At 39.8% G+C, this 27,337-nt stretch overlaps 2 protein-coding genes across 4 annotated transcripts; both read right to left on the reverse strand.

Moving 5' to 3' along the window:
- Positions 1–95: 95 nt before the first annotated feature.
- mapk14b (mitogen-activated protein kinase 14b) lies at positions 96–21,624 on the reverse strand. Of its 3 annotated transcripts, none has more exons than XM_040116012.1 (12): positions 21,053–21,621; positions 14,270–14,399; positions 10,563–10,621; positions 9,412–9,523; positions 8,545–8,574; positions 8,298–8,345; positions 8,063–8,177; positions 6,949–7,020; positions 5,049–5,128; positions 3,859–3,937; positions 2,408–2,581; positions 96–2,280 (listed from the first exon to the last, which is right to left on the reverse strand). In XM_040116012.1, the coding sequence occupies exons 1-12, from the start codon at positions 21,169–21,171 to the stop codon at positions 2,213–2,215; spliced, it is 1,086 nt and encodes a 361-aa protein (XP_039971946.1). In that variant the 5' UTR covers positions 21,172–21,621; the 3' UTR covers positions 96–2,212. The 3 variants fall into 3 exon arrangements, with proteins under 3 accessions (XP_039971946.1, XP_039971945.1, XP_039971944.1); XM_040116011.1 differs by lacking the exon at positions 5,049–5,128 and adding an exon at positions 4,460–4,539 and having other exon boundaries at positions 21,053–21,619; XM_040116010.1 differs by having other exon boundaries at positions 8,063–8,345; positions 21,053–21,624.
- Positions 21,625–22,463: 839 nt separating this feature from the next.
- On the reverse strand, positions 22,464–27,114 carry tmem167b (transmembrane protein 167B). The gene is made up of 3 exons (XM_040116014.1): positions 26,983–27,114; positions 25,641–25,772; positions 22,464–24,360 (listed from the first exon to the last, which is right to left on the reverse strand). Exons 1-3 carry the CDS (start codon positions 26,990–26,992, stop codon positions 24,278–24,280), a joined length of 225 nt encoding a protein of 74 aa, XP_039971948.1. The 5' UTR covers positions 26,993–27,114; the 3' UTR covers positions 22,464–24,277.
- Positions 27,115–27,337: the final 223 nt, after the last annotated feature.

The raw sequence follows: 27,337 nt of genomic DNA on the forward strand, positions 1-27,337 counted from the left end.
CCCTCTACTTATGCTATGCTGCCGCCCAGTGGTAGCACACTGAAAGCTAAAACTCACCACAACACACTGTACACTGTTACAGGTTTGAAAAATAGTAGTCTTTATTTTCTAATGGTGGTATTTACAGGTGGCGTGGCCTGCTGTCTTGGTACATGTAATAAAGAACATAGTAAAAAGATATGAACACATCTCAGGCAAAGAAAGCATAACCAATAACCAAATTAATTGGTGACAATGGGATATGGACAAGATAAATATCCCATCTAATCGACAGTTGTTTTAAAATGACAAAATATAAGGGTTCAGCATTGCCCTTCAGCATCCAGTGAGTAAACGTACACTCTTTTCCACAAACATGTGCCCTAACAAATCATTCAAATTAATGCCAGATATATTTCTAGCGTTGCTCATTTAAACAATCAATATTACAGGATTACAGTATAATATCAAATCTTGATTTAACATACGAAGAATAAAATAATACATTAGAAAAAGGACTACATGAAAACACAGTTACATGAAAGCAGTTGTAAATGAAATCGTGAAGACACTGATATCGTTTGGTTGACACTAGCCAGAGCAACTGTGGATATAGCTTGTAAATCACATTTGAGTGTTGGTGGATTTCTAAAATGGTTCGCACAGAAGAGTCTACAGTTCAGTGGTTTGTTGGTCAATGTTAATGTTGACTCACTTGTAATACTTAATTTTCTTTGATTTCCGGATATGTTTTCTATTGCCATTTTTTTAAGAAACAGGATAATTTTGGAAGGCTGTACCTCAGGGAACACAATAAGATACATACATTTTTTTTAGCAACTCTTAAAAACTCAGAACTCATGACAAACAACTGCAAGATGAGCAGAGTTGGGCTTAAATTTATATGGTTGTCTACAACAAGTTACTAACATTGTTGGCTCTGATACACAAGCTGTAACTGCAGTCACCACAGCTCAACTGACGTATGAGACTATTGATGATACATTTGGTTTCTGATACAGTAAGCTTTCCATAAATAATAAAAAAAAAAAACAACCTTAAATTCTGACAAATAATATTCTCTTTTACATCGATATACAAACAACATAACAAAAGATCATAAATACAGGGCAAACTGGTGCCCCCAACATTCAATAAACATTAATAGTACTGTTTTGTAAATGCAATATGATTAAATTACATTGTCAGTTGATGTTGTGATGGAAAACATCAAATTTCAATAAACTAATCCGCTTAATCTGGCTTTACCATGCTGAAATGGTCCTGTGGGTGACTATTTGCTAAAACATTCTTCTGAAACAGCCGAACACAAGTGCTAAAAGAATTGATATGGAGGAAAGGAGTTGAAATTAAACAAGATGTTAAATGGGTGATAAATAAGCCATACTCTCCAAATTTGCATTTTTGTTTAAAATGGGATACTGTAGGCTTTCAAATCCAATAATAAGAAACATGAAGCCTTGAATTTTCCTTTTAGAGGTGAATATTTGACATTTTTTAGCCTTTTCTGTACATACATGTAATAAATTACATCCTGTATCTTTTTGGATGCAAATTAAGGCTCAACTCTCGTAATAAAAGTCATACTGTCAAAAGAATCAGCTGAGGTGTGTCTCAGCAAATATTGACTATTACACACATATGGTAACAGTTTTGCCTGAAGTACTTCTGTACAAATACTGTTTGCTGTCATATTTACACGTCTCTATGCACTGATAGAAATAACATTTAATTTAATGTGTGGAGAACAGATAAACTTTAGATACATCATTGTTTCAACCTTTTCCTATGGTATTAATTGCTTCTTAGTAGTACAACTTTATAAAATACATATCAGCAGTTCAATTTCTCCAATTTGCTTTAAAATACTGACATATGATTTCTAGTTTTGTGAATCAAAGAGGGGGCACAATATAAACAATAAATGTCTGAAGCAAAAACTGTCTAAAAATATAAGGAGGATTAAAGGCTGCCTCAGCACATTGGGATAAACGGTAACCAAAACCGCAAAGTGGGGGAGGGGGGTGGGATGCACAGGATGTAGAGTTTTATCCCTGATATCGCAATGTCCCCCAGAGATGAATGACGGCAGGCACTTGAATGTCATGGTTGTGCATGTGTGTGATGATAGTGGTGGATAGTCACATGAGACTGATAGTCCTTAAAGAGTGTCTCTTGAAAAACAAAAGATGGAAGAAAAGATTCCTCCTCCTCAGGATTCCATCTCGTCTCCATCAAATGATGGCGGCACAAAGCTGAGTACCTCCTCGTAGGTTAAGTCTGAGAAAAATAAAGGGGGATTGACACAATTTATCAATCAATATTTTGAACACATAACTTAAATCTACTTATTTTCTACCCAACGGATAAGGCTACAAATCATAGCCTCCACAATGTGCCAACTTACTCTTCCATTCCTCAATTTCCAGCTCGCGGCTTTCAAAGCTCTGGTCATACGGCTCTGCTTCAGGCTCGTCATCTGGATCGTGGTACTGGGCAAAGTACGTGTGGGCGAGAGCCTCAGACGCTGTGATCCGCTTGTCTGTGTCCAACACCAGCATTTTCTCCAGCAAGTCCACCGCTTAAACACAGCAGCAATGAGAGGAACAATGGTGAGTATGAGGGAAAGTACAAGACTGAGCAAAAAGAAAACGGGGAAGAGAAGAAACAAAAGAAGCTGTTTACTAGGAAAGTCAGTGGTAGAGAAAGTTATTCATGACAAGCTGTTGTTTAATCACCTAAAAATATCCATCCAAACACTAGTCCCTCATCCCTGGGGGCTTTCACACTTAATGTGTTTGGTTCGTTAAAACGAACCCCGGTGTGTTTGCCCTTTTAGTAGGGTTCATTTGGGCTGGTGTGAAAACTGTCCATCAAACACTGGTGCAGACTAAACTGCTGGACGGAGACTGTTTGAAAAGAGGGTCTCGGTCCGTTTTCAATCGAACTCTTATTTTTTTTTTTGAAAGTAGATATGTGATTTAAACATGATTTCACAAGCTAAGCTACTAACAAATCTGCTGATCGTCAATATACACTTGGTTAAATTATCTGTATGTTAACCAAGTGTATATTTATTTATTTATATTTATGGTAACATGTGCACCTCAGCACATGGGTTTCACAGATTTTCCCTGATTGATCAGACAGTGAAAACCCTTTTTTTTTTTAAAAATGATGTGTTGTGTTTCCATCCTTCAACATGTACTTTGGCAGTTCATGAAGTCCATTAAAAAGTGTAAACATTAAAAACAGTAATACCCCCCCGTAATACTGCTGTACAAGATGCCTTATTTTTATCCGGCCTCTGTTTGTCATTATTCATAACACAGTGTCAATTTGCAGCCTGATAATACTAACGACACTTACAATTAGTTATTTCTATGTGAGCTCTTTGTGACACCAAAGAACATAAATATAGACATCGGTGGCAATAAAGTGCATCATAACCTGCTGTCAGTCATCTGAATGTGATTTCCCCACATGGATCCTGATGATGCAGGAAGACAAGCGGCAAATATATCCAATCACTGAGTTAACTGCCAGTCTGTGTGAATTCATGTTTACTCCTCTTGATTCGTTTGTAAAAAAGCCAGTGTGAATACATACATAGTGGACCTGGACTAAAATGCAACAATGTATTGTTTTTCCCGTTGGTCTGGACCAGATGAACCAAGCTGCAGGTGTGAACGGGCCCTGATGCAACCAAGTAAGTGTTAGTTTTATATTCAATAAAAAAAAATTAAAAGAAGAAAGAAATAATAAAAATAAAAATCAGTGTCTTTATGATACCACTAGAGGTACTCAGTGAGCCAGGAGCAGAGTGAGCCAAAGCCCGATGGTGAAAAGGGAACTTACCAAGAGGGTTGGCACCAATAAACACATCAGCAAAGTTCCTCTTGGGCATGTGGGGGAGTGAATTAATGTAGTTCCTTGCCTAGTAGAGAAATGACGAACAAAACTGTGAAAGCTCTTAAAAGAAAGCAGGAAGTTAAAGGCCTTTATAATGTTACAGCTGAAAATCTGAACTCTTTTGACATACTTAACATTGATTTACTAAATTTACCTGGAGCAATATGACTTTTACTGTACATACTTCCAGCACTTTAATTAACACTCAAATCAAACACAATTAACAAACATGTGCACTAATTTTCAAGATGTGTTACCAATGCAACAGAGAGCCCATCAAAATACACTGGCTGCACTGGCAAAACACTGGGAAGCCTTGCTGTGACAAGCACGGTGAGTTAGAGAGGAAACAGGGAATAAGTGGAGTGAGAGCAGAGGCTAATATGCAGAAAAGGACTGGCAGGAAACAATTTAATACATCAATTCTAAAGGTATCTGTTTGTAAACAGGGATGTGGGGATTGGCTGATGGACGGCTGCTGCTCGGCCCTGATTCCAGCTGGTGGAAGAGCCGGGGCACGTGGGAAGGCGGAGGGAACGTGTCTCACCTCATGGCTGGGCATCCTGCTTATGAGAGAGGCTGGGGGTGTCCCCGTCAGGCGCATTATCTGCTGCAGCTGGTTTATATCTACAGCTTCTGAGTCAAGGGGCATCATAACATCGAGGTCAGCATGTCAAAGAGCATGGGTAGTTAGGGTAGTTTGTGTATGGTGGGGTAAAAGGGGGGGGGGGGCACACAAGGGGTGAGGATGAAGAGGATGGAAGAGGGAAGAAGACAGTATCTCAGCTTTGATATACAGCAACCCTTGACTGATTATAACCTATAATGAGAGATTTATGGACACTGTAACCCAGTGCTGCACCAGAGGTCTCTCACTCTGTCATATAAAGAGATTAGTAGACTGTAAGAAGTCATAGTACATGCTAGACACAAGTGGAAATCAAAGCCTTGTGCCAAAGTGCAAATGAAGCAATTAAGAAAACACACACATTCAGAGTGAAGCTTAGAGGTGGTAGCATCAATACAAAGTAGTAAAGAAGACTCCCTATCTCTTGCCAGGGCAACACGGAGGCAACAAAAACACAGACAGGAGGGGCAGTGCAACAAAACTGGGTGGGATGGTACTTGACACTCACTGACTCCGAAGAGATTTTCATCAAGAGCTCGGGCCCTGGGGTTCCGACGAGCATCATTATAAGCTTCAACTGATCAATGTCTACCACACTCACATGAAGGAAAACAGAAGGGATGGAGGGTGTTGGAGAGAGGAGTGAGAGGTACAACAGTCAAACCTGTCATCTGTGTTGGAGGAAACTTTTTCATTCATTTAACAGTCAAAAAAACGAAAATGTTAACCAAGGAATTGACAAATCAAATGTGCACTGCTTCATTAACTGTGATGCATAGTTGATCACCATACAATAGTGAAATCTGAATAAACGTTAAAATAACAAAAATCCCTAACTCCCACATTCATAAGCACTATATCATTTATTTATGGTTAGGTTGTTCTGTTTTATTGGGCAAAACTAAGCAGCATGGCATGCAATATTTAGGTAATTTTGCAAATTTTCCAGGGGAAAAAACGGCAAAATGCAACAAAGGGTGGAACTAATGATTATTTTTATTACTGATTCTTCTCCTGATTATTATTATTTATGACAAAAAATTGTGAAAAAAAATATTCATCAAAAATTTCAAACCCAAAGACATTTTATTTACAATAATATAAAACTGTGAAAAGCAGCAAGTGCGTTCATTAGAGAGGCTGAAACCAGAGAATGTTTAGCGTTTTTGCTTGAAAAACACCTGTACTATAACAACTATAAATGGATTAACAAAATAGTCGCCTCTTCATTTTCTGCCAACTGAGTAAATGGATGAATCGCCTAATCGTTGCAGTTCTACAAGTAAGACATACCGGAAGTGTGAGCAAACGGCATGCTAAACTGCTTTTTTATAGACTCAGTGAACTGCTCACTGACAGTTTGAACTGATCTGGTCATAGTAGTGTGTCTGCTTCTCACATACTAGACCAAACCAAATTGTCATTAGTAATTTATTATAGATATGTTTTGCACCCTTTCTATCTTTAAATTAAAACAAAAGGCATAAATACTGTGCAAAGGTCCAGCTCCCTGTACCTTAATTATACTGTGGGAGAGCAAGTAAGATGCCAGAGCTCATTTTGGATTTCCTGCTCTGTCAGATTTTTCTCCCACACACCCGTAGCCTCTGTACACAATTGCAAAGCTCACTTTTCACTGAGACAGGTAAACCAGATAGAACAGAAAGACAACTGTGTATTCAACGATGCTTTGTAGGTGGGAAACTCCACCACCTCTCTCGGAATTTTAGATTTGGTGAGAGGGCACACATTTAAACATATTCACATCCACCCACCCACAGAGCATGCAGTGAAGGAGTGGATTGTTTTGATTGATCATTTAGAGCAGGAATCACAAACACGTTATGCAACAGCCGGCTCATGCGTTTCATCTCTAACAGGACCGTGACCATGGCAGTGTGCGCCAACTTGTGTATTTTGAAGGTGCGTGCGTGTCCAAATTACATTCTGTCTTCCTATTTGTTTTCGTATTAAAACATCGGAATGCTCTGCTGCTGTGTATGGGAAGCTTTGTGGGAGGGAAACAGGAAGGTGTACTGTACTGTGGAGAAACAGCGGAGACAGTGGGCAGCGCTGAATCACGGTCCAGAGGGGACTCCAACTTTCATCACACGCACACGCACGCACGCACACTCTTCCTTGACTATTCTGGCATGCAGCTAACAAAATTCAATACTCAGCAATGCCTCTGAGTCAGCCTCAAGTAAGTAAAGCTGTGTGTGTTTGAAACCTTGTGGTGTTCGCAACAAAGCAACAGCTTATGTGAGAGCCTTCCAGATATATATATATATATTAAAAAGAGAAGATTGCATCCATCTACTACCTCTTCAAGATTTACCCAATACCTACAAGTTGACTCAGTAGGGCCATTTTATTTTTGCATGGCATTGACAGCGGTGGAAGGATACGGTCTGTACCAGGGAAGAGTGTCCGTCCAGTCAGGAGTTCAGCCATGATGCAGCCGACTGACCAGATATCCACTATTACAAAAACAAACAAACATGCAGCACAGTGAATACTTTGGAACTAGATACAACTTGCCTGCTTCATATTCACTATCAGTTACATTACATTTATCTCGTAGTCACTTTTGGCCAAAGTCAGTTTTTACCATACACAAGCTCAAGACCAATACAGTTGTCGATGGGACACTTGTGGATTTCAGTATGTAATATTCAAAACAAGGCTTTTAAATTACTTGTGGCAAATTCAGCAAATAAGCATTCATTTTTTTCCCCAAGCTGTTAAACATTCTTGTGTTGTCGTTGTTGAGCTGAGATTTTTTTCTCACTACATTGAGGTCATTTTTAAAGTTGTTTTGTGCTGTACATCTGCTGTAAAAACCACTGATGGATAAAGCAATCCTGACATTATATTTAGCTGACAAGATAAAAGAAACCAAAAGTTGCTGGTGAAAAAAAAAATGCTATAATTGCCAATTGGAAGCATTATATTCCTAAAATTATGAAATGGAGTAAGATCAGGTACTCAATCTATCAACAGTGTCTTATAACTGTACAGTAAAAGGCAATATAACTCATTTATTTGACCATTAATGTAAACAGCACAATGCCATGTAAGACAAGTGAAAAGCAGAATCAAATGCCATCCAGCAAGGCAAGAATCTGCTTTAGCCAGTGCTGCACTTTAACGTCATGTTGAGTCAACCAGAAAACTGAAAAGCTGTCCTACTTCCTCTAAAATCACCCTCATCATTTCTTTCAAAATAAATTCTTAACAAGTGACACCAGCAAAGAAAAAGCTAGATATATCTGCCGAAATTATGTGTTTTATATCAGCAGTGTGTGCTGCAAATAAAAAAAACTCGTTGCTATTTTTTTCCATTATTGTGCAAGCCGTTTTGTCAAATCAAATGGCGAATTTTGTGAATTACAACAACTTTAAAAACACAATGTCAGCAATTTATTTCCACACAATTTCAGTTATGTGAAATTGCACATGATGTAATGTTTCATTCAGCTGCAGCCCTAAATAATTATGACTGAATGTCTATGTGTATACCTGTCATATTGTAGTGCATCCAGTTGAGCATGATCTCTGGGGCTCTGTACCACCGGGTGGCTACGTAGCCTGTCATTTCATCGTCTGTGTGCCGTGCCAAACCAAAGTCCAGGATCTGACCGATGAAGTGATGTTTGTGAGTAAAAGCAGCAGGAAAAGAAGCAGAGGAAAAAGGAGTTTGGGAGACAGCTAAATCACATATAGTGAACATTGTTGTAAGTGGACTACTTCTCACCTTGAGTTCACAGTCTTCATTCACAGCCAGATTACTGGGCTTCAGGTCCTGAGGAGAAGAAAGGCAAGACAGAGTAGTCAGCAGAGGGGCATCGTGCTGACATTATTACACACATCACTTTCTCCCTGTCTATGTAACTGGACAAGTTTTAAGTTGTTTGCTCAGGATAGGACATGTATTCTCTGGGAAAAAAAAAACAAAACATAAGTTATTCATCTTCATTACATGCAACAGGGTCACCACTTACTCTGTGGATGATATCTGCAGAATGGATGTACTGTGGGAGAAAAGAAGGAAATAATGATGACTTAAATTAAACGCTAAATTTAGACACAACGCAACTGAAAGTGCATGCCATTTGCTATTTTAAAAAATAAATAAATAAATAAAAATCTTATTAATTGCTGACTGTGTTTGTGTGCGTGCAACCATGTTACACAGATACAGGACTTACCAAAACTATAAAATGTGCGACATTGTAAATCTACACTGTTTGAACTGTTGGAACACCTCAAATAATGGGGTATGGAAGTTTCTCTTAAATATCACCAGTCTGTTGTATATGCCATTACACCCGATTTTTGTTTTACATATATGGTCAATACTAAAAGGCTGCATATATAAATATGAATGATCAATGCCAGAAATAGAAATTGAGTCAACAATTAAAAAGAGGATTCAGCGAGTCAAGCAATCATGGTGACAAGCCCCAGGTTTTTTGTGCTGTCATAAATAATGATTACAGTACCATACAGACACTCCGGTCTCAGATACCTTGACACTGGTCCTTCTTATTTTGCGGTTTCTGTGTCAGATGTCAAAGTTCAGGTTACAGAAAAACATTAAATTGGCTAATTCTCAATCAATGGGCCACCAGTTAGATTTACAGACAAAGGTGTCCTACTGAATCTCCAGTATGTTTCCACATCTACTCTATTAAATCTGAAAAAAAATAATATTTTACATTTTCAATATTCTGACGAAGGTCAAGTTAGTATCTTAACTTTAGCCAGTTTCAGAATCAATCTTGTAAAACAGCCTATGGGTGTATGGTAACCATCTGAGGGGCCAGTGTCGAGCTCAAAAACGGTGTTACAATGGGAACTTCACTGACCTTTAAGCCTCTGAGAATCTGGTAGATGAGAAACTGGACGTGGTCATCGGTCAGCTTCTGACACTTGACAATGTTGTTGAGGTCTGCCCCCATTAGGTGGGTCACCAAATACCTGCAAAAAAATACAGCCTATCGGATGTGGTCTCCAAATGCCAGTATGTCTGTCTCTGTCGTCTGCTGCTTTCTTAAATTGGTTTTGGTGCTTTCAATGTCCCTCTTACTATTATTACTTGTGGTGTTATGATTTATGAAGCACTTTGTAATATAACTTTAATTATTTTTGGCTTTAATAATGCAATTAAATATGAGATCAATTACTATTCTGTGTAACTATGCAACCATTAAAGAAAAGCCGGTAGTTCACACATAATACATGCACTTTAAGAAAGCAAGAATGGCAAAGAAATTAATATAAAAAGGGTGGAAAAAGCAGAATTGTTTAACTTAACTTTTCTCGAGTGAAACGTTTATACCGCGAACAGATCAGCTAAAGAAGGCCAATTGTAGTGGAGGTGTGTATGTGAAGTGTGTGCACGGAATATCTGCTCGATCTGACCTCATTTCACAACAAGAGATTGGCCCCTGTGCATTGTGCATGCATCTGCCTCTCTTGCAGTTCACTATAAGGATTCATTTTAGCATGTTTCTGTCTGTATCACCAGTCACATGAAAGAGAAATGTCAATCTTTCTTGTGCAGCTTCAGTGCTGGTTGTCTCTGTTTATTTGTGTGTAGGTTCATCTCACATTTCCACAACTGTGCAACATGCTGATGACGCCACACCATGCAGAGAATTCAAGGACATTGTGTGTAAACTTTACACACACACACGCGCACACACACACAGTACCTCCGGAGACTGCCAGATGGCTGTTACCATGGAGACGAGCTGTGATGTGCAAAGCGCACATGTTCACCCTACATTCACCTTGGTACAACCCTCCACATGCTGCACTCACATGACGTTATGATCGGCAGGATTACAATGTGTTTGTAAGTCTAGTTTCTGTACTGTGTTAATTTCACAATTGTTTGCTGATGTGAAGGGTTTCACTGTGTTAGAACGAGGGAAACTAAAACTGAGACAGAAGGGAAGCAGAGAAATGGACTTAAAGAATAAAGGGGTCAGATACAAAGAAACAAGCGACTTACACATCATTGAACTCCTCTAAGCTTGTCGCTGGCGTGAAAACATCTAATAGACCAATTACCTGAAGGCAAAAAGAGAAGTCGAGAGGTCAGAAAAACTTAACAAAACTCTTTAATGTGAGATTCCAAATGAACAAAAATAAAGTTTTTATATGTTGTCGATAAACAACCACTTGATAACTTGGAAATATCAGCAAGCATGCCGCTAATGAGAAAACATGCTGTTTCCTTGTTGATACCACAGTCAGCACAGTTGTGGTGAACAAAAATAAAGTTGTTTTTTGGCAATGAACAAACTGACAATCAACAAATTTGTGACATTTTTACCATTTCTTTAGAATTAAAGTATTCGATGTTATCCTGTTCTGCAATATCTAGAGTTTAATTTGATTTAGTCAAACAAGCAGGCAATTCCTGTTTTGTTACACTACTCAAGTTTCAGGACTCATACCAGCTTTTATATTTAGTGACGCACACAAGGTTATCTTTGCACCCTGTTTTGGTTACCAAGTAGTTGAATCACATCAACAGCCCCGATAACGAAATTTAGAGAGGCCAATTTGAGAGGGAGAAGCAGAAATGATCTGATAAATTCTGTTCATCAAGCTGACAGGACAGGCACCAGTAAGTGTGAACATAGAAAAATATACATTTAAGAGACTAAAGGAATGTGTCATTTTAGATTGAGTTATATCCAGCTAGTTTTACATGCTTATTCCAACAATGGCCAGTTGTTTCTAATATCACTTAAATTCTGAATGTGTTGTACTTTTTTTTATTCACAGACATTACAAAGGCTTTGGAAATTATGTGTGTTTGCATGTCTTTCAACTATAATACATGCCATTTGCAAGAGTTTGTGATTGCACAACAGGAAAACCAAATCTAATGTGTGAAAGCAACAAAATATGATAGGCTGCATGTAAGTAACACTTAAATGATTATATGGACATAAAAAGCTTGTTTTTATGCAACATCCCGGTTTGAAAGAAGCGAAGGATAGAAAAAGAACAAAGAGAAAACATTAGAGGATGATTGTATGTGTTTGTGTTTATCTACAGCTATTGTATTTGTATCTGCACAAATTCATGTATGTACGTATGCATGCAGCCACACTGGCAGAGAGCAGCCCTGAGTGCCAACCCTACCCCCACTCCCTGGAGAGAGAGATAGAGGTGGATAGGTATTGTAAAAACACAGGAGCAGCCCACCCACACAAGGCACAAACCCACGGCTGATTGGTGGAATGGAGCCACAACAAACAGCTGACTGGTCCACGCAGGCTTTCCAAAAATCCAAACCCGGGGAGTCTCCTGGCAACAGCGCGAGCAAAATACAGTATCCCTCTCTATGTAAAGCATAGGCAGGGACTAAAATACTTTGATGTTTTAAGAACAAAAAAGCACAGCTTTATGCAAATCTTCCTCTCATGATGAAACAGAACTCGACAACAGCATTCTCATTAGTGATCACAAATGGCAAAATAACCTTTTAAAACAAGCTGTCTAGGCTAAGACAACACAAGCAGATTATATTTTGATTTCGTAACACGAGTCAGTTTTTCACTGACACTGACAACTTGCATTGAGCACAATGATACAGGCACTGATTCTGTGTAAACCTGAAAAATCCTTGTCCCATGTTAAACAGCTAGTTTCTCCAGTATGGTTTGGCAAGCATCATGCAATGTTCTTTACGTAAATTCCTTCCTCTTGTACAATCATCTAAACACATGCATGCAAGCAAAAACTGTGTGTTTTTTTTTTTTTGGATCACATTTAAATAACATCAGAGTATGCAGAAGTAGCTTTAAAAACAGTCATATTTTTAAAGTTACTTCTGCATGCTAAGAGTATCAACAATCCCAAATCAGATCTTTTGGTAACTTCATCTCAGCAATTTTTTTAGGCTGAGGAGACACCAATATATGTTGTGATGGGGCCTGGAGTCGCTGAATAGTCGCTGCATGAATTCCAGGGTGAGTGTGTGTAATGACTTCTTCAAGGCAATTAAGCGACGTAAAATAATGTTCACATAAAATTAAATTAACTGTCTAGAGTTGGGCTTTCATTTCACTGTGACATCTCTTATACTGTTGGGCTGTAACTGCTGCTGGTGGATTTTCCCCTTTGAGACTTTCCATAATTCTTCAAGCTGCAGTTTCTTTTTCCTCTGCTAGAGTGTGACATCTAAAACTGCTTCCCCTCACTGTGCCTGCAGGCTGATGATACTAGAGAAAGCAGCAGTATACCCTGTCACTCATCAGTAAGCTCTCATAACAAGCCTAGTACAATTGCTACTGAGTGACCTTTACAATGCAAATCTCCCCCTTTTCCCTCTAAAAAGACCCCAGCAACAACAGAAACTTCTAGTCTTACTCACACACTAATACACACCATTCATCAGTTGACTTGCTCCCAAACAGTACATGCAGAAACCTATCAGCTGCATTTCAGATTGAGGAATCGTAACGACTATTATTACATTACATAAGACATAAAGATCCTCTCTGTTTGGTCAAAATGTTAGCTGGATGGAGCAATAGCACAGAGGAACTGGGAACTGTGTTTGTGTTTCGTATGTGGACAAGTGTCTGCATGCACAGCACCTACAGATGCACACAGAGACTCAGAAAACCAAAACGAGAGCAGTGATTGCTGGAGGGTTACAAAAGCCACTGCCCCAAAACAATTAATAGTATAATGGCCTGAATCAAAAGTTGCTGGAGCAACAAAATTAGATGAAACCACAGAAAGTGATGGGACTGCAGTTGTTAACCGGTTAGGTGAGCCACTGCTAACCGAGTGGTGCCGTGCAACATGCTTTGATCCCTTGCGGGGGAAAACCTCTTCTGAAAGGACGTCAGACCAACCACAGCCCCCATTTTTGCTTGAGGCCAGTGTGATCACGTGTGTGTTTAAGCTGTCACACATGAAACTGACACATGAAACCACTTAACGCTTCTTCACAGGTTGCTGCTATTTCATAGATCCATTTATACTGTTCAGATCCTGTTGTTGTGGCGTGGGCAAGAGGGCTTTTACACTCGGCTGGAGAGAGAGTGAGGCGTTGGGGCGCACAACCGGCTCTGCTCTATACTTTACCCGTCTGTTCCAGTCCTTGGATGTTTACAGAGTGGATGTCTGTTCATTGATGTATGCATGTACCATGTATACTGTATGTTACATTACAGTGTTTTCAAATGGGATTTTTACCTTCTTCACAAGAGGAGTCTGCGTGAATGGAAAATGGGACTTTCCTTGATGGCTCAAAGTTCAATTTAACACTTAGAATTTGGACATTCGCTTGCAGAAACGTTACATCAAAACAGACTGAGTTCTGCAATTACATGTACTTACCAGTTTCAGTTTCTAGTTTTAGTTCCCTGTCAACTCTTACTTCACAAGGGTGTCCATACACAGAGCTACATTCCGGAGAGCACTGCTAAACAAGCTTCAACAATCATTAAATGCTGCAAATCAACAAGGATACAGACAGCATAACATTATAAGCAGTTGGGAGTAGTGATTGCTTCTGTAAGTTAGCACTCACTCTGCAAACCTGATGTGTTAGTTAATGTGCACACATATGCAATCTTGTCTTCCGAGTTAAAATACAGAACAATGCAAATACACAGCAGGAGTTTGACTCGGGCTAGGATTTAAGGCCAGGGGGTGGAGGTAGGGGTTGGGTTTACTGCAGGGACTTACATTCTCGTGCTTCATGTGTTTGAGCAGCCGCAGCTCTCTGTAGGTTCTCTTTGCATGGATGATGGACTGGAAGGGTCTGGACAACTTCTTCACTGCTACCTTCAGGCCCGTCTTTACATCATACGCTGAACTGGAAAAAAAAAAGCAGAAGAAAAACAAAATATTTGAAAGCGGTTAACTATAAAAAGTAAACTCATTACATCAGGCTAATAATAACTGTCACATCAAAACCTGCAATATTTCCCTTGATGTAACTGATAATGAGGTACTTCACTAGAATGTGTAGGTGGCCATAAGCCAATAAACAAAGCAAATAATTGCATAACACTGAGCTCTTGATTTCGCCTATTATTATACTCTGCACCTTAAGGCTGTATGGGGAACATGACTGAACGTGTTGTCAAATATCAACTACATTGTGTAGAACACATTAGTGTTGTACATTTCTCGAGTTATTACTTAAAAAAGAACGAGGAGGACAACATGTTGGTAAATTAACATTTGCTTGCACAAAAAATTGTTAAGACAGAGTTAAAGAATCTTTTTTTATATTAATTTTGTTTACATGTTCCAGGCTGGTGGCTCTAGAAATGTATCCCAACCTCAACTGTGTGGTGTTGATGTCCAAGACCACCTGACACTTGGTACTGAAAATCTGTTATTACAGCTCCATTCAAGAATTTCTTATTCTTAATTCATTCAAGAAGTTCCCTGCTGACTACTACACGTCTGTTTGTAGAAGCAATGCATCAAAACATTAGTATTAGTGCTTTTATAACTTGAACAACAAGGACATAACAACTGAGGTATTACAACAAACACAAAAAAATTGTCAGGCAATTAGTAATAATTAATGTAATAACTGCTAAAATCAGGTATTGCATTGTCAACATGTTAACATAATGGTTTAATGTGCACCATATCTAACTTGACTTCAATCAAAATAAGCAGCTGCCCTGTGATTTTGCTGGAGCCTCCATGTGAGTCTGTATGGCTGTTTTTGCCTTGGTCCTCACTCTTCCCTTCATTCATTATTTTACGCATTTCATTATAACGGTGTAACAGAATACCAAATTGGCAGTGCAGAGCCAGTGCAAAAGAAAAAAAAAGAAGAAAAAAAAAATAGGTGTGGCAAAAAGAATATACACAAAGAAAGTGCAACATAAAAGCTGAGAGTGAGATGTGCTCCTGGTGTATTGCTGTTAAATAAGCCTAAAGTGAGCACTGTTACTAAAAACTGCAGAACATGGTCTAAGGATTGAAAGTAACGATGGTTTTGCCAGGATGTTTAAAAAAAAAAAAAAAAAGAGGGAGAGATACAGACAATGTGAGGGCATTAGAGAGAGAGAGGCAGATGGGCCTTCCTTCCCCTGAGAAGCATGACATTGCTGCATTTCCTGTACTGTGAGGGAACATAACCCACTTACAATAAACCACATTCCTTCCAGGTCAATCACTTAGGCTGCATCACAAATGGATGATTGCAAAAATCAGTCCAAAAAAAGAAAAATCTGTACTCAGTTTTTTCCTCTTAGTTTGGTCTAACCTTGTCAACTTTAAATTGAGGGCTTTTCTTTCTTTTTATTTCAAACTGCTTTTCCAAACTGAATCATACACAACCAAAATTCAGAGGAGGAGCCGCAAGCAGTAGTTTAAACTTCTTTATACAAAGAAACAAACCACTAACACTACCTAAACCACCCGAACTACTGACCCAGTCTGGAGCTGCACTGTGGCCTTTCAGTTCAGAGTTTACTTCAAGGCCATGTCCACACCACTTGTTATAGGAGGTGATGAGAATCTTTTCCTCTGGAAATGCTTCACAAACTGTTTGAGGGATCCGAGCTGCTGACCTTTTGAACAAACATGACTGGGAGCTCCTATGTTTTTGTGTACAATACCACAAACAGTAGCCTTAAAAATTATGCTGTGTGGTTGACAAAGTTATGGTTCTGAGTGCCACTCATCCATAATAACAACATAAGGATAAGCAGTATGTTTTTTCCAGTAAGTCGGAGATAATGTCCCACACCCAATGTACTCTATGTACCTGGCTTGCAGAACAACTTTTATTTCTGTCGCTTGTGAGGGAAAACCCACATTCAGTAAACACAGAGTATACCAAAGCTAAACGACAAAACAAAGACACATGCACACTGTCTTTAAAACTGCTGGTAATCTGCAGGACAAACAAGACGCCTCTAAGCATACACCACCCAATTAGTCTGTAATAAATGGAAGTGCAATAACAAATGGCCATAAAAATGTGGGCTGTAAAAGGAGCGACGTTTTGAGGCTGGCGTTATGGGGAAGTAGTGATCATCAGCAGCATGTTGATTAACAGAAAAAGTGAGCACACAGGCAAATGTGTACTGTAAATGACTTGTTGAGATGAGTGTAGTAAGTGTTCTCTCCTTCCTCTTGCCATCAAATCAGACCAGCACTACAGGGAGAAAATATAACCAAAACATCTACATGCATATTAAAATGATTAATTGTGAGATGAAGCAGTGATCAGTTCCACATTCCCTGTCGTCATCTCACTTTCCTGTAGCTGGGGACACGTCATCATGATCCACTCTGTGAGATCTAAATCTTCAAAAGTAAACGTTTTGCTATGCACACAATAACCTAAGACACAGTAATGCTTCTGACATGACCTCATTTCATCTTTGCTGATCACACATCGATATTAGAAGGTAAAAGGGTTTTACTGATCTCTTTTCAACGTACATATGGAGGGCATAACGATTTAATAATCCAGCTCTAATAAATCAACCACGCTTACCTTGAGCATGACGTTAGTGCGAGTAAGATAACCTGGTTAAAGTGTTTACACAGCAGAAACAATCTCAGTATTTCCATACTCGGTTGTAATCAAATTATTACAGGGTGTATTAACACACTAATTTTCCAATCTGCTCTTCTAGCAGAGCTACTGAGTAAAGTTAACCCCTCACTTATCTCTCCTCCACCTCATAGATAAACTGGTTCCCAGAACCGTGTGGTTTTGGCAGTTCTTGTCCAGAAGTTTGAGAATCACGGCTGATAAGTCTTTGGATGTAATCTCCATTTGATTTTGAAATGATGTTGACTGACAACAATTTACGAATGCCTCAACCTTTTCTAACTTAAAAAACATCAAGTTCCTCTTTATCTGTGTCTAGTTCAGATGCAGTTGTTAGAACTTTTAAACAACACTTAAACAAGATTGTATCCTCCAGTTTTTTCACCTTATATGTGTTTTTTAAATGTTTTATAGATTGGTAGATTTTTCATAGGCAAATTGTTAGGCTTTTTTTTACTGAGCATGTACCATTTGAGAATATATGTCCATGTACACTTCATATACTTAAAGGATTTATGGAAAAAGTAATAAATGAGACAGAGTTCACACATTTCCCGTCTTCAACACTAACTAAAATAATGGAATTTAAAAAATGTGACTGCATGTTCCCCTTCACTTTATATTATAGCCTGCCCGCTGCTGGACTTTAGAGGCTGACACCAATAATTATATTTGAGATTCTGAAATGTTGGTTGATGATATATCAGCCAATACTTATTTTTAAAACACAATCTCACACATATATGATCTACAATTTGCTAAAATTGTGAGGAAAAAAAAAAAAATTGGTCTAGATCTACTTTGTATGCCAAAAAGCAGGATCCCGTGAGAACTATCATTTTTTGGAGACCACCGGCTGGGTCTTTTGAAAGCAGCTAATAAGTTCTCTCTTTTTAAGTATCACATTACTCATGATGTCTGAATGTCAAAACATTTTGAGGCTCAAAGCCTGATCCATAACTTTTTACCAAAATTAATGGTTTTACTCTTCTGACCTCACAGATGGATTCAGTCATGCACCTCATATGACTGAATGCCGGAGCTAAAGTCACGTAAAATTGCTGGTTTCAAGCTTAAGCCTCCTGTTTGCTTGGAGAGCTGACAAGTCGCCGCACATTTCTCTGAGGTTAAAACCAAGTGCGTCAACTAGAGCTTACCGCAGTATTGAACTATCTCACCAGATTAGCCCCTTTATACAATGCTTAGTCAGCAAAATATGTAAAGCTACATATGGCCTCTAAAGACAACAGATAAATGAGGCTAAGGGACATGAAGGCATGAGAGCAAGAAGGAAAAAAAAAAGCTTCAAAGCTGAGAGAAACGGGTGAGGAAATGCTTGTGCTGCTGGGTGCTGAAACCACTGGAGGAGACCTCAGAGCAAACTGAGAGCTAGCGCTAAACACACATGCGAAAGCTTGCAAAATAAACCCTTGCTGGACACACAACAAAAAATGAGTAGAATCGCTTTCAAGTCATATTCAAGTATGAAATATTTAAGTATACACAACAGTTAAGCACTGTACCTGTTTTTACCACGGTGCCTTAAGCCGGGGCTGTGCACAGAGAACCTTTTGTGCTCTAAATTTGCAGAAAACTGCTGTCTAAACAAATTAATAACAGTTTTAAATGTCATTGTGTTTGGCAAATGAGGGAACACCGAAAAAGCAATTACATGAATGCTTGAGAGAAAGCAGAAAAACATCATGTTCCTACATCAGTTTAGTGTTTCTGATTATTAGTAACTGCTTTTGATGATTTCCGTGTTGCTTATAAGGAAAGTATAGTGTTGTAGTGCCATGCAGTGATTATTTTCACTCTGACTTTGCTTTATAATTCTATCTTATCTAAAATGTGCTTTAACAGCATGGTCTGTGTGTATCTCCTGCCATCAAAGGCTGGTCAATTATTGTTATGATTTCATCAAAGCTTAAAATATTTAGATAGAACTTTTTTTTCTCCACGTTGCCGCATCAAGTTGAAACTGTACTAGTGATTTAATATACATACACGTCCCGTGGGCCTGCGTGGGTTTCCTGCTCGTTTCTGCACAGTTGAGAAACCTAGCCTAAAAAACACGAGGCACTCAGCACACAGTCCATACTGTAATCCCCACCAGCAGCCTTCACAGTAAACTCTTTCTTTCCACACACTAACCCTGGATCCCCTCCAAGTCTGACATTTAAAAAAATAGAGCAAAGGTCAGAAATAAGGAGAAGGTGGTGGTGTGTTTTTCTTAGAAGTCTCGCACCTGCATGGCAGGTTGATGAGGAAAATTATTTATAAGCCCACATAGTACATGCTTTACATATTTAAAAACTGGGGAGAAATCAAGATGAGAACCTGAGGAACATCATGGCAGCAACAACAAAGACTCCCGCCGGTTGAGCGACTTAGAGCAGGTGCCTAGCTGACCACCAGCCGTGACATGCTGGAGTAGGTGCTGCATGGTTATTTATACTTTGCAGATACCTTCAAAAGCGTGTTAACATCACCCTGCTGTTTGGACAACTTGGCCTGCAGACTTTATTGTAAGATATAGTACTCGAAATGCTTGTGTGTCCATGTTTCCAAGAGATAAGCGCACAACTGCTGGCTCTGGTCGGGGGAAATAGTCAAATGCAGAAGAGAAAACAGAGGAATTTCCTCAAAGGCAACTTCAGTGGAGAGAAGGAATGATGAAGTCAGGCTTTTTTTTTGCTGCTAACTCTGGAGCATCAAGGCCAGACATGAAGTTAAGAATCCCAGAGAAGTCATTTAAGAGAAGGTTAACGTGCCATTTTCATTCTGAAGCAGTCTTTTAAGCCACACACATATTATTAATGTACATCACGGGAATAACTCTCATATATAGATTTCTATTATGAAGATATGTTAACGCCCTTCATTTGCACTGGTATCTCCTTCTTGCAGTGATTGTCTCAAGGACGAAATGGGGTCATTGTTCACCCTTTATTCACCACCAATAACTGCAAAAACAACCACAGGTATCCGACAGCCGAAGCAGTGGAAGTCGGGTCAACATTAACAGTGAAGTTATAATTACAGTCCGATGCCATCCGCGACTGTGTGATGACTGAAAGGCGTCATAGCTGAGGCCGCTACCTAACCTCGGGACTGTGAGTCATGGGTGTACCACAACGGGAGAAAGGGTGACATCATTCTAGAGTCATCATCGCCGCTGCACGGTCTCCTATAGAAAAGCTCTCGCTCTGCACGAGGGGGGCCTACTTTTCTGAAAACCACGTGACCTTCTGGCACTCTGCAGGCTGCACCCAACTGGCAGATACATAATGCACGCAATGTGCGGATGTGTAAAGTGCCAGGTCGTACGTGCAGGACGACAATACTGTTCGAGTGGAGGGCGATTGTTTCACTAGGTGTAGGTTAACCCTGCCTGTATCATGAGCCCAGATCGTATCTCGTGAGGAGGCACCTCTTCGGCTGATGATGCAAGCATGGGCATGCCAGTCATCAGCCTTGTTCAGAAGCGAGACTGATAAACCATTAAAAAAAAAAACCAGAGCGCTTCGTCTGCACATTGAACGCATTAAACTTGCGGTTGAACTTCTGGAGCTACCGGTAACTAGCGGTACATGCAGGTGATTAAAAGCACAAGAGTGAGTAAGACGGCGGAGCGAAAAATGTGCACGAAAACAAAAATAATCCCCGCCCGCCCGCCCGCCGAAGAAACGCGAGCCACTCCGAAGCGTGCACGGTGCGCCCTCAAATCGTAACAGCCCAAGTACGAAAACGTAAACAAAAAAGGCACAAGGAATACCCCCCCCCCCCTCCCTTCTACCGATGGCACCCTTCACAGGCGGACGAGCAGCCCGCGGGGAGGCAGCTCTGACGGGCCTCTGTGGGTGGTGGGAACCCGTGCTGCTGTTGTGCAATCGTGCTGCGTGTGCTCTCGACAGTCTGCAACAACTGCTTACCATACGGATCCATAAGCGCCGGAGCCGACGGGAGATAAGTTCTTGTATCGCTCCGGGACCTCCCACACGGTTTTGTTGAGCTCCTGTCGGTAGAAAGTGGGTCTCTCCTTCTGCGACATTCCTGCGGATTTACCAGCCCCGCAGTGACAAAACAAGCCAGCGGAAACTTCTGCCCCCTCTCTTCTCTGCTCTGCTCTGCTCTCCTCTCCTCTCCCCTCTTCTCCTCTTCTCCTCTCCTCTCCTCTCCTCCCTGTGTGGCACGACGCGGAGCGGGTACTGCTGCTCCCCACTGCAACTCAAAACGGAGCGGGTCCCGAATTACACTAAACTTCAACCGCCCAGCCGTGCAAAATCGGTGCAGTTGTGCAAAAAAAGAAAAGAAGAAGAAGAAGAAGAGAGAAAGGAGAACGGCAGAAACCCCGAGCTCCCCGTGCAGGCTGGGCCGTCTGGAGATAACTTCCTCTACACAACGCGCTCGGGTCAGGAAGCTCAGTCTGGACTAGCTTTCGCTGGATTTTTCGCCCTGTTCTGTTCTCGTTGTGCTGGGCGCGCGGAAACGTGAACGCCCACGTCACTGCGCGCTCCCGACGGCAACTATCATCTCGCGAGAGTCGAGTCGCTCTTGGGAAACCAGGGGATGCCCCGTCCCTGATGTGGGAACTACCCTAAGTTTTCAACTATCACACCAGCGAAAGATATTTGACTGGAAATGGATCACGTTAATACATAAAATCTACAAAATAATGTTCAGTTCCTTTAATATCAAGCACCTTGGACTATATGTTTTACTACCGCCCTAAAAATGCAACTAGGATTTTTTCAAACTGATCAACAGATAAGACTTTAATGTCCCTATAGAATATAATTATAACTGATTGCCCAAGTGCAGTATTCACCCGTTTATTATGGCACACACCTAAATGTGGCTAGTGCCATCTCTTGTTCATATCAGATGCTTTTATTAGCTGAAGGGCAATCACCTGCTTGTAACCAAGGTGTAACAAGCTGCTTTGAGTAGATTACACTAGAAGGTCCAACAGTAAAACTAGATCATAAGCGAAAATAGATTTTGACTTGTCACAGAGGGAAAAGCCATGATGTGAATAATAAAAAATAATGACGGCTGAACTCCATTTAGCGGCTTCAGTTTCATGGTCCTGGCATTGTGCATACTGGTGGCTCATTGTCACACTGTCGTGGTTTATTGGGAACCTTGAATAGAATGGAGCAATCGTTAATAACACCTGTGCTTTTCTTACTATGACGAGTCAAAATGTCTATTGTGAAAAAGGCCTATCCTAAACAATGACATTGAAGAGAACCAGTCAGGGGATGGATACAAGACAATTCCCAAAAGGAGGTACAGGGTTCACTGGGTCACACGGGAGACACGAATACAAATACTGCTGCCTTGGTGCTTCACCAGTCGCAGCCTCAAGGGAAATAACTTAGATGACATCTGGTCTGTTTGACAGAAAACAGGTGGGAGAATGAAAAAAAGTTTCGGCAGAAATACAAAATGCCCACCATGATGCATGGTGGGGGGCAGCATCTTGATGTGGGGTTTTTCTCTGGGTTTATTCTGGAGCAGTCCCCAGAGTGCTAGTGAGCGAAGAATGACTGCAGGGAAATAGACACACATCTTGGAGGAAAACTTGAGATGAGGAGAGATGATTTATTTTACAGCACAAAAACAACGCTGTCACATAGATGGCTTTAAAAAGAATTATGTTGATGTCCAGGAATGACGAAAATGAGAGTCCAGACCTCAATTCATTTCAGAGTTGGTGGCAGACTTGAAAACTGCTGTTCATTCAGTTCTAATGGGACTTGACAGAGCTTGAGCAGGTTTGCCAAGAAGAGTGGGGGAAAAATTGCACTGTCCAGGTGTTCAAGCTGATAAAGATCTATCCTTATATGACAGACTCAGAGCAATAATTTCAGATTTGTACTTCTTTTGGATTGATTTTGAGGGTGTTTTTCTTTCTGTATGTGTTCTGATGATTAGTGCCAAAAAAAAAGAAACTCTCTCAACTGTGATTCAAGGTTGTAAAACAAGAAAAGATGAAAAACTTTGAAGGGAATAGGGTGAATACATTGTATAGGCACTGTATATCAATTGTAACCTAACATTTGTTATATAAATACAACAAACACAGAAATTGTCCCATCAAGGTTTTACTCAAAATTGCATTGCATCCCCTCCCAAAACGGTTTCATTTCTTCTTTTTAGTAATAAAAAATAAGATGGAAGAATTAAACTCTAAAGTAACAGTATGCAATTAAGATGGTATGAGAAGTACCATCCCTATTTAGCACTGCATTTAAATCTTCAAGCGGGTCTGGTATAGCTATCCAATTTTTACAAAATGTTGCGCTATGCCTCTTAAAGTTAATACTCTTCTCTCTGTGACACTTCTACAATTGTAGTACAACTTTGACTCCTAAGTGATTTAAAATCCAAGTTGTAACTATTTATGACATTACCAACATGTTATCTAGTATTAGATGTAAAATTAAATACAACATATACTAGTGTAAAATGTGTATTTCAAAGTTGAAGATGCCAAACAGTACTGTTAAGAGAAGCGATCCAAAAAAAAAAAAAAAAAGTACAATATAGTGTATACAAGATCATCTTTATATATTAGCTTTGTTTATCTTCCCCTCCACCCTTGACAGAAGAAGTGATACAGAAAAAACAGCATTGCTAGGAGCAAGCAGAACTGATCATTTTCAGTTTGATCAATTTTCATCTCTGGCAAATCTCTATTGGTCATATTTTTTTTCAAATTGTATATACAGCCAGGCTAATTTTAGGCTGTGTAAAGGTATAAGGTAGAATACACACACTGCCATTTGATCCTGCATCCTTCAATATAAATAAGTATGGGGTGTGGATGGAGACAACAAACAGTGTTACCCAACAACAGAATGATACCATGTGATCAAACAGGTTCTCTCATCTGAGTGAGTAGATTCAGGATGCCCTTCATGTCTGTAGTGCACATACATTATTAAGGGAGGAGTTATGTAGCCAGTCACCAGAAGGGGGCACCACTGGCTATTTTTCACATGGGTCCACAGGGCAATGGGGTTTCATCGGTCACTTAATCCTCAAAGTGTCCCACAACAAGGATCAACACATGGCCACTGAGATGAGTCCATCCCCATCTTATCCCCATCCTGTCCCCGTCCAGTTCTTTCCAGTATAGTCTGAATCGATCATTTCAAAAAGACAACGTAGAAAGCCATGGCCAGACAGGAAATCGCCACAGCAATGTGGAGTCGTGTCCCAATTACTGCAGCTGAGAAAAGAGATGGAGAATCAACAGGATAATTGAAGAAAACTGCAGGTAAATTAAAAACACACAGAACAAGGAAAGCATACAAAACAATATAAACATGTGTGAGTCATTGAGCTACTGTAAATGTTGATGAGCAACTCTCCCCAAGTGACGCATTTTCTTTTGTTTTGGCGCTGCACCCTGGCACATAAGATTAGAAGTAAAAACAATGAGAGAGGTTAAAGTTTACATGCCGCCACCCCTAGTTTTAGGACAGTGCAGCAGGGCAGTGAATATACCTTAATACACAGCCAAGACAATCCACGAGTTTTTTTAATGGCAAAGTCAGTAACCTGACATAAACCCAAATGAGGAAGTGTTTAACTTGCTGAACACAGACTAAAAACAAAAGTCCCTCGAACAAGCAAGAAGTGAAGACAGCTACAGTGCAGGGCTTGCAGGGCATCACTGGTCACTGACTGCAAAAGACACTCAACCAAACATTGTATAGCACAATGGTTTATGTTAAATCCTCTTGACTCAACATGGATGCCCAACGCTCAAATTGGGGGTGAGCGGGCAACACTATCTTCTATCGTGGTATACGTAAATGCATTTTTATCAGAATATCAATATAATATTGTGACATAGTACATTTTCTGGAAATTTAATAATGAATCCAATAAAAGACCTGAAAAATCAAAAATCTGGCAGCCCAATAAAATAAAGCTGATCTTCTCATTGATTTGCAAAATTGTCTTCAATGGCATAATAAAACCAGAAATAATTAATAACAACCATAGTATGAACGGTATAACAAGGTCTTTGAAAGGTGGCAAATTCTATTGTCTCATTGTTTATTTTGTTATATTTCCCAACCCTACTCATAGTCACTGTTTCATCTAAAATTTCCATTTTGCTAGAGTATGGAGCCATCAACACAGAACCTGTTAACATGGCACAAGGCTCCAAGTCTGTATTTTATGTTTTTACGCTCAGTAAATAACAAGAAACAGTGCATTAAAATTTGATGAAAATGCTCATTTTCAATGTCTGTTTGCGGCAGAAGTTGCATTTACTTCTTTTCACTTCAACAATCAACAAACTATGTATTTCGCCCAGGGTTGCCCAAACTTTTGCATACAACTGTACATATAAAATTTGTAGTGGCTTCAAAATATAATAACATCACATTCTGATGACGCCAAAATAAGTTCTTAGATTTGTGGCGTGTACTCTACAGGGACATTCTGTGGAAGTGTGTGTTGAATCACCACATTGTTATTCCATCATATATCTACCTTTGTAGAAGACGCCCCAGACTCCTTTCTTCTCTGACAGCAGCCAGCTGTTGAGGCGAGGCACCTTTTTGAGGTATGCACAAGTGCAGATGAACAGCAGCCCAAACACCAGGATGCCATCGAAAGAGTACACTATGGAAGAGGGGAGGATAATATCACACAGTCTGCCTTACACGCCAGTTAGCTGGATGCTTAACTTATTCAACTTTTTCACACAGTACACAACAAAATCTGTTGGCTGAATTAAATGAGACAAAAACAGCAATATCTAAAATAGGCTCCTCTTTATTATGAAAATGTGAGAGAGTTTACATGCACTGGTCCACATTAACTTAGCATCTGTCAGAGTCGGTGGTGAAAGATTCACCATAGAGTGGAATTCACCCAGTCTTACTGTGGTACTGCCCAAGTTCATTTTACTTTGTGAATTTTAAAAAGCCTCTTTGTAAGAAGAACAGCAGAAGAGACAGACTGAGATGAGATGATGTCATTTAGAAACAAACACTGCTGCTGCATAAACATTGAAAAATTGAGCAACTGCTAAAAGACACTATAACACTACTCATGGTGAATTTACAAGGATCTGGATTCCCATCTTCATAACTAAATTTAGTAAATTTAATTTCAATTAACCATCTCCACAACCTGTCACTTAATGACATCTTCAACTTATGTCCATGCTCTGACGTCCAGCTTCGACAGAAATATTTACTTTTATGCTGCTTTATGTCTGATATTGCGTCTACTATTTAAAATCATTCAAACAGCCACATACACAATTTGTCTCTGATGTAGATATTCCTTTCAACCTACATGTAAGAGCTGCGTTGTTTACTCTGCTAAGTCCAGAGTTGCCTGCAGTTGCAGCAACGTTAATAACCTTCGTTCGTGTACCCACACCTGCAGTGGAAACACTGGCACAGAAACATTGCGAGTTAAATGCTCACAGGTTTTTCTTGTCTCGTTCGACAATTGCTGTGGTCTAGCTAGCTATCTGGATTTTTAACCGTTAGCCAGATACCCCAGTCAATGCTAGTTAGCAAGTTGCTTTGTAGCCAGACAAAAATACGATGTTCCCAGCACTAGGAGGTTCGAAGGTAAGAGCTTTTCACTAAGGACGGCAAAGTGTAGGGTGAATCTGTACCTGTAACAAAGAAGGGATGCAACTCAGTTAAAATGAAAAAAGAAGCATCAGTTTTGGTGCTAACAGACTGACAGTGCTGCCCAGGGCCACGTCTACAGCTAACGTAGCTTTAGCCTTCGTTCCTAGAAGTAGCCTAACTTACATGACCTGTTCTGCTGCCGACACGTCTTAGCTAGTTTCACAACGCAGTAGACCTACCATTTGTCATATTCGCAGTTTGCTCTTTGACGATGTTATATGACGGTTTCTTCCTTTAAATTAGCAATCCATCATGTATTATAAAGTGAAAATATAATGCAGTCACTCGGTTGACATTTCCGGTTTCTCTGGCTTGCGTTCTTCTTTTACATTTTATGTTTGTTGTTGTCCAGCTTGTATTACTGCCACCTACTGGAATGTATGATTTACAGCTCCCTCTACCTCACCCTCAAAATAATTAATTGTATCCATAGAATCACTTTATTGATATACAATACATTTGCACATTTCAAATCTCAAACATCTCATACTTTGTAAGTATGTATTCTTCCTATAAATGTATTTTAACCAGCAG

Source organism: Xiphias gladius, chromosome 21, assembly GCF_016859285.1.
Source record: "Xiphias gladius isolate SHS-SW01 ecotype Sanya breed wild chromosome 21, ASM1685928v1, whole genome shotgun sequence".
Lineage (NCBI taxonomy): Eukaryota > Metazoa > Chordata > Actinopteri > Istiophoriformes > Xiphiidae > Xiphias > Xiphias gladius.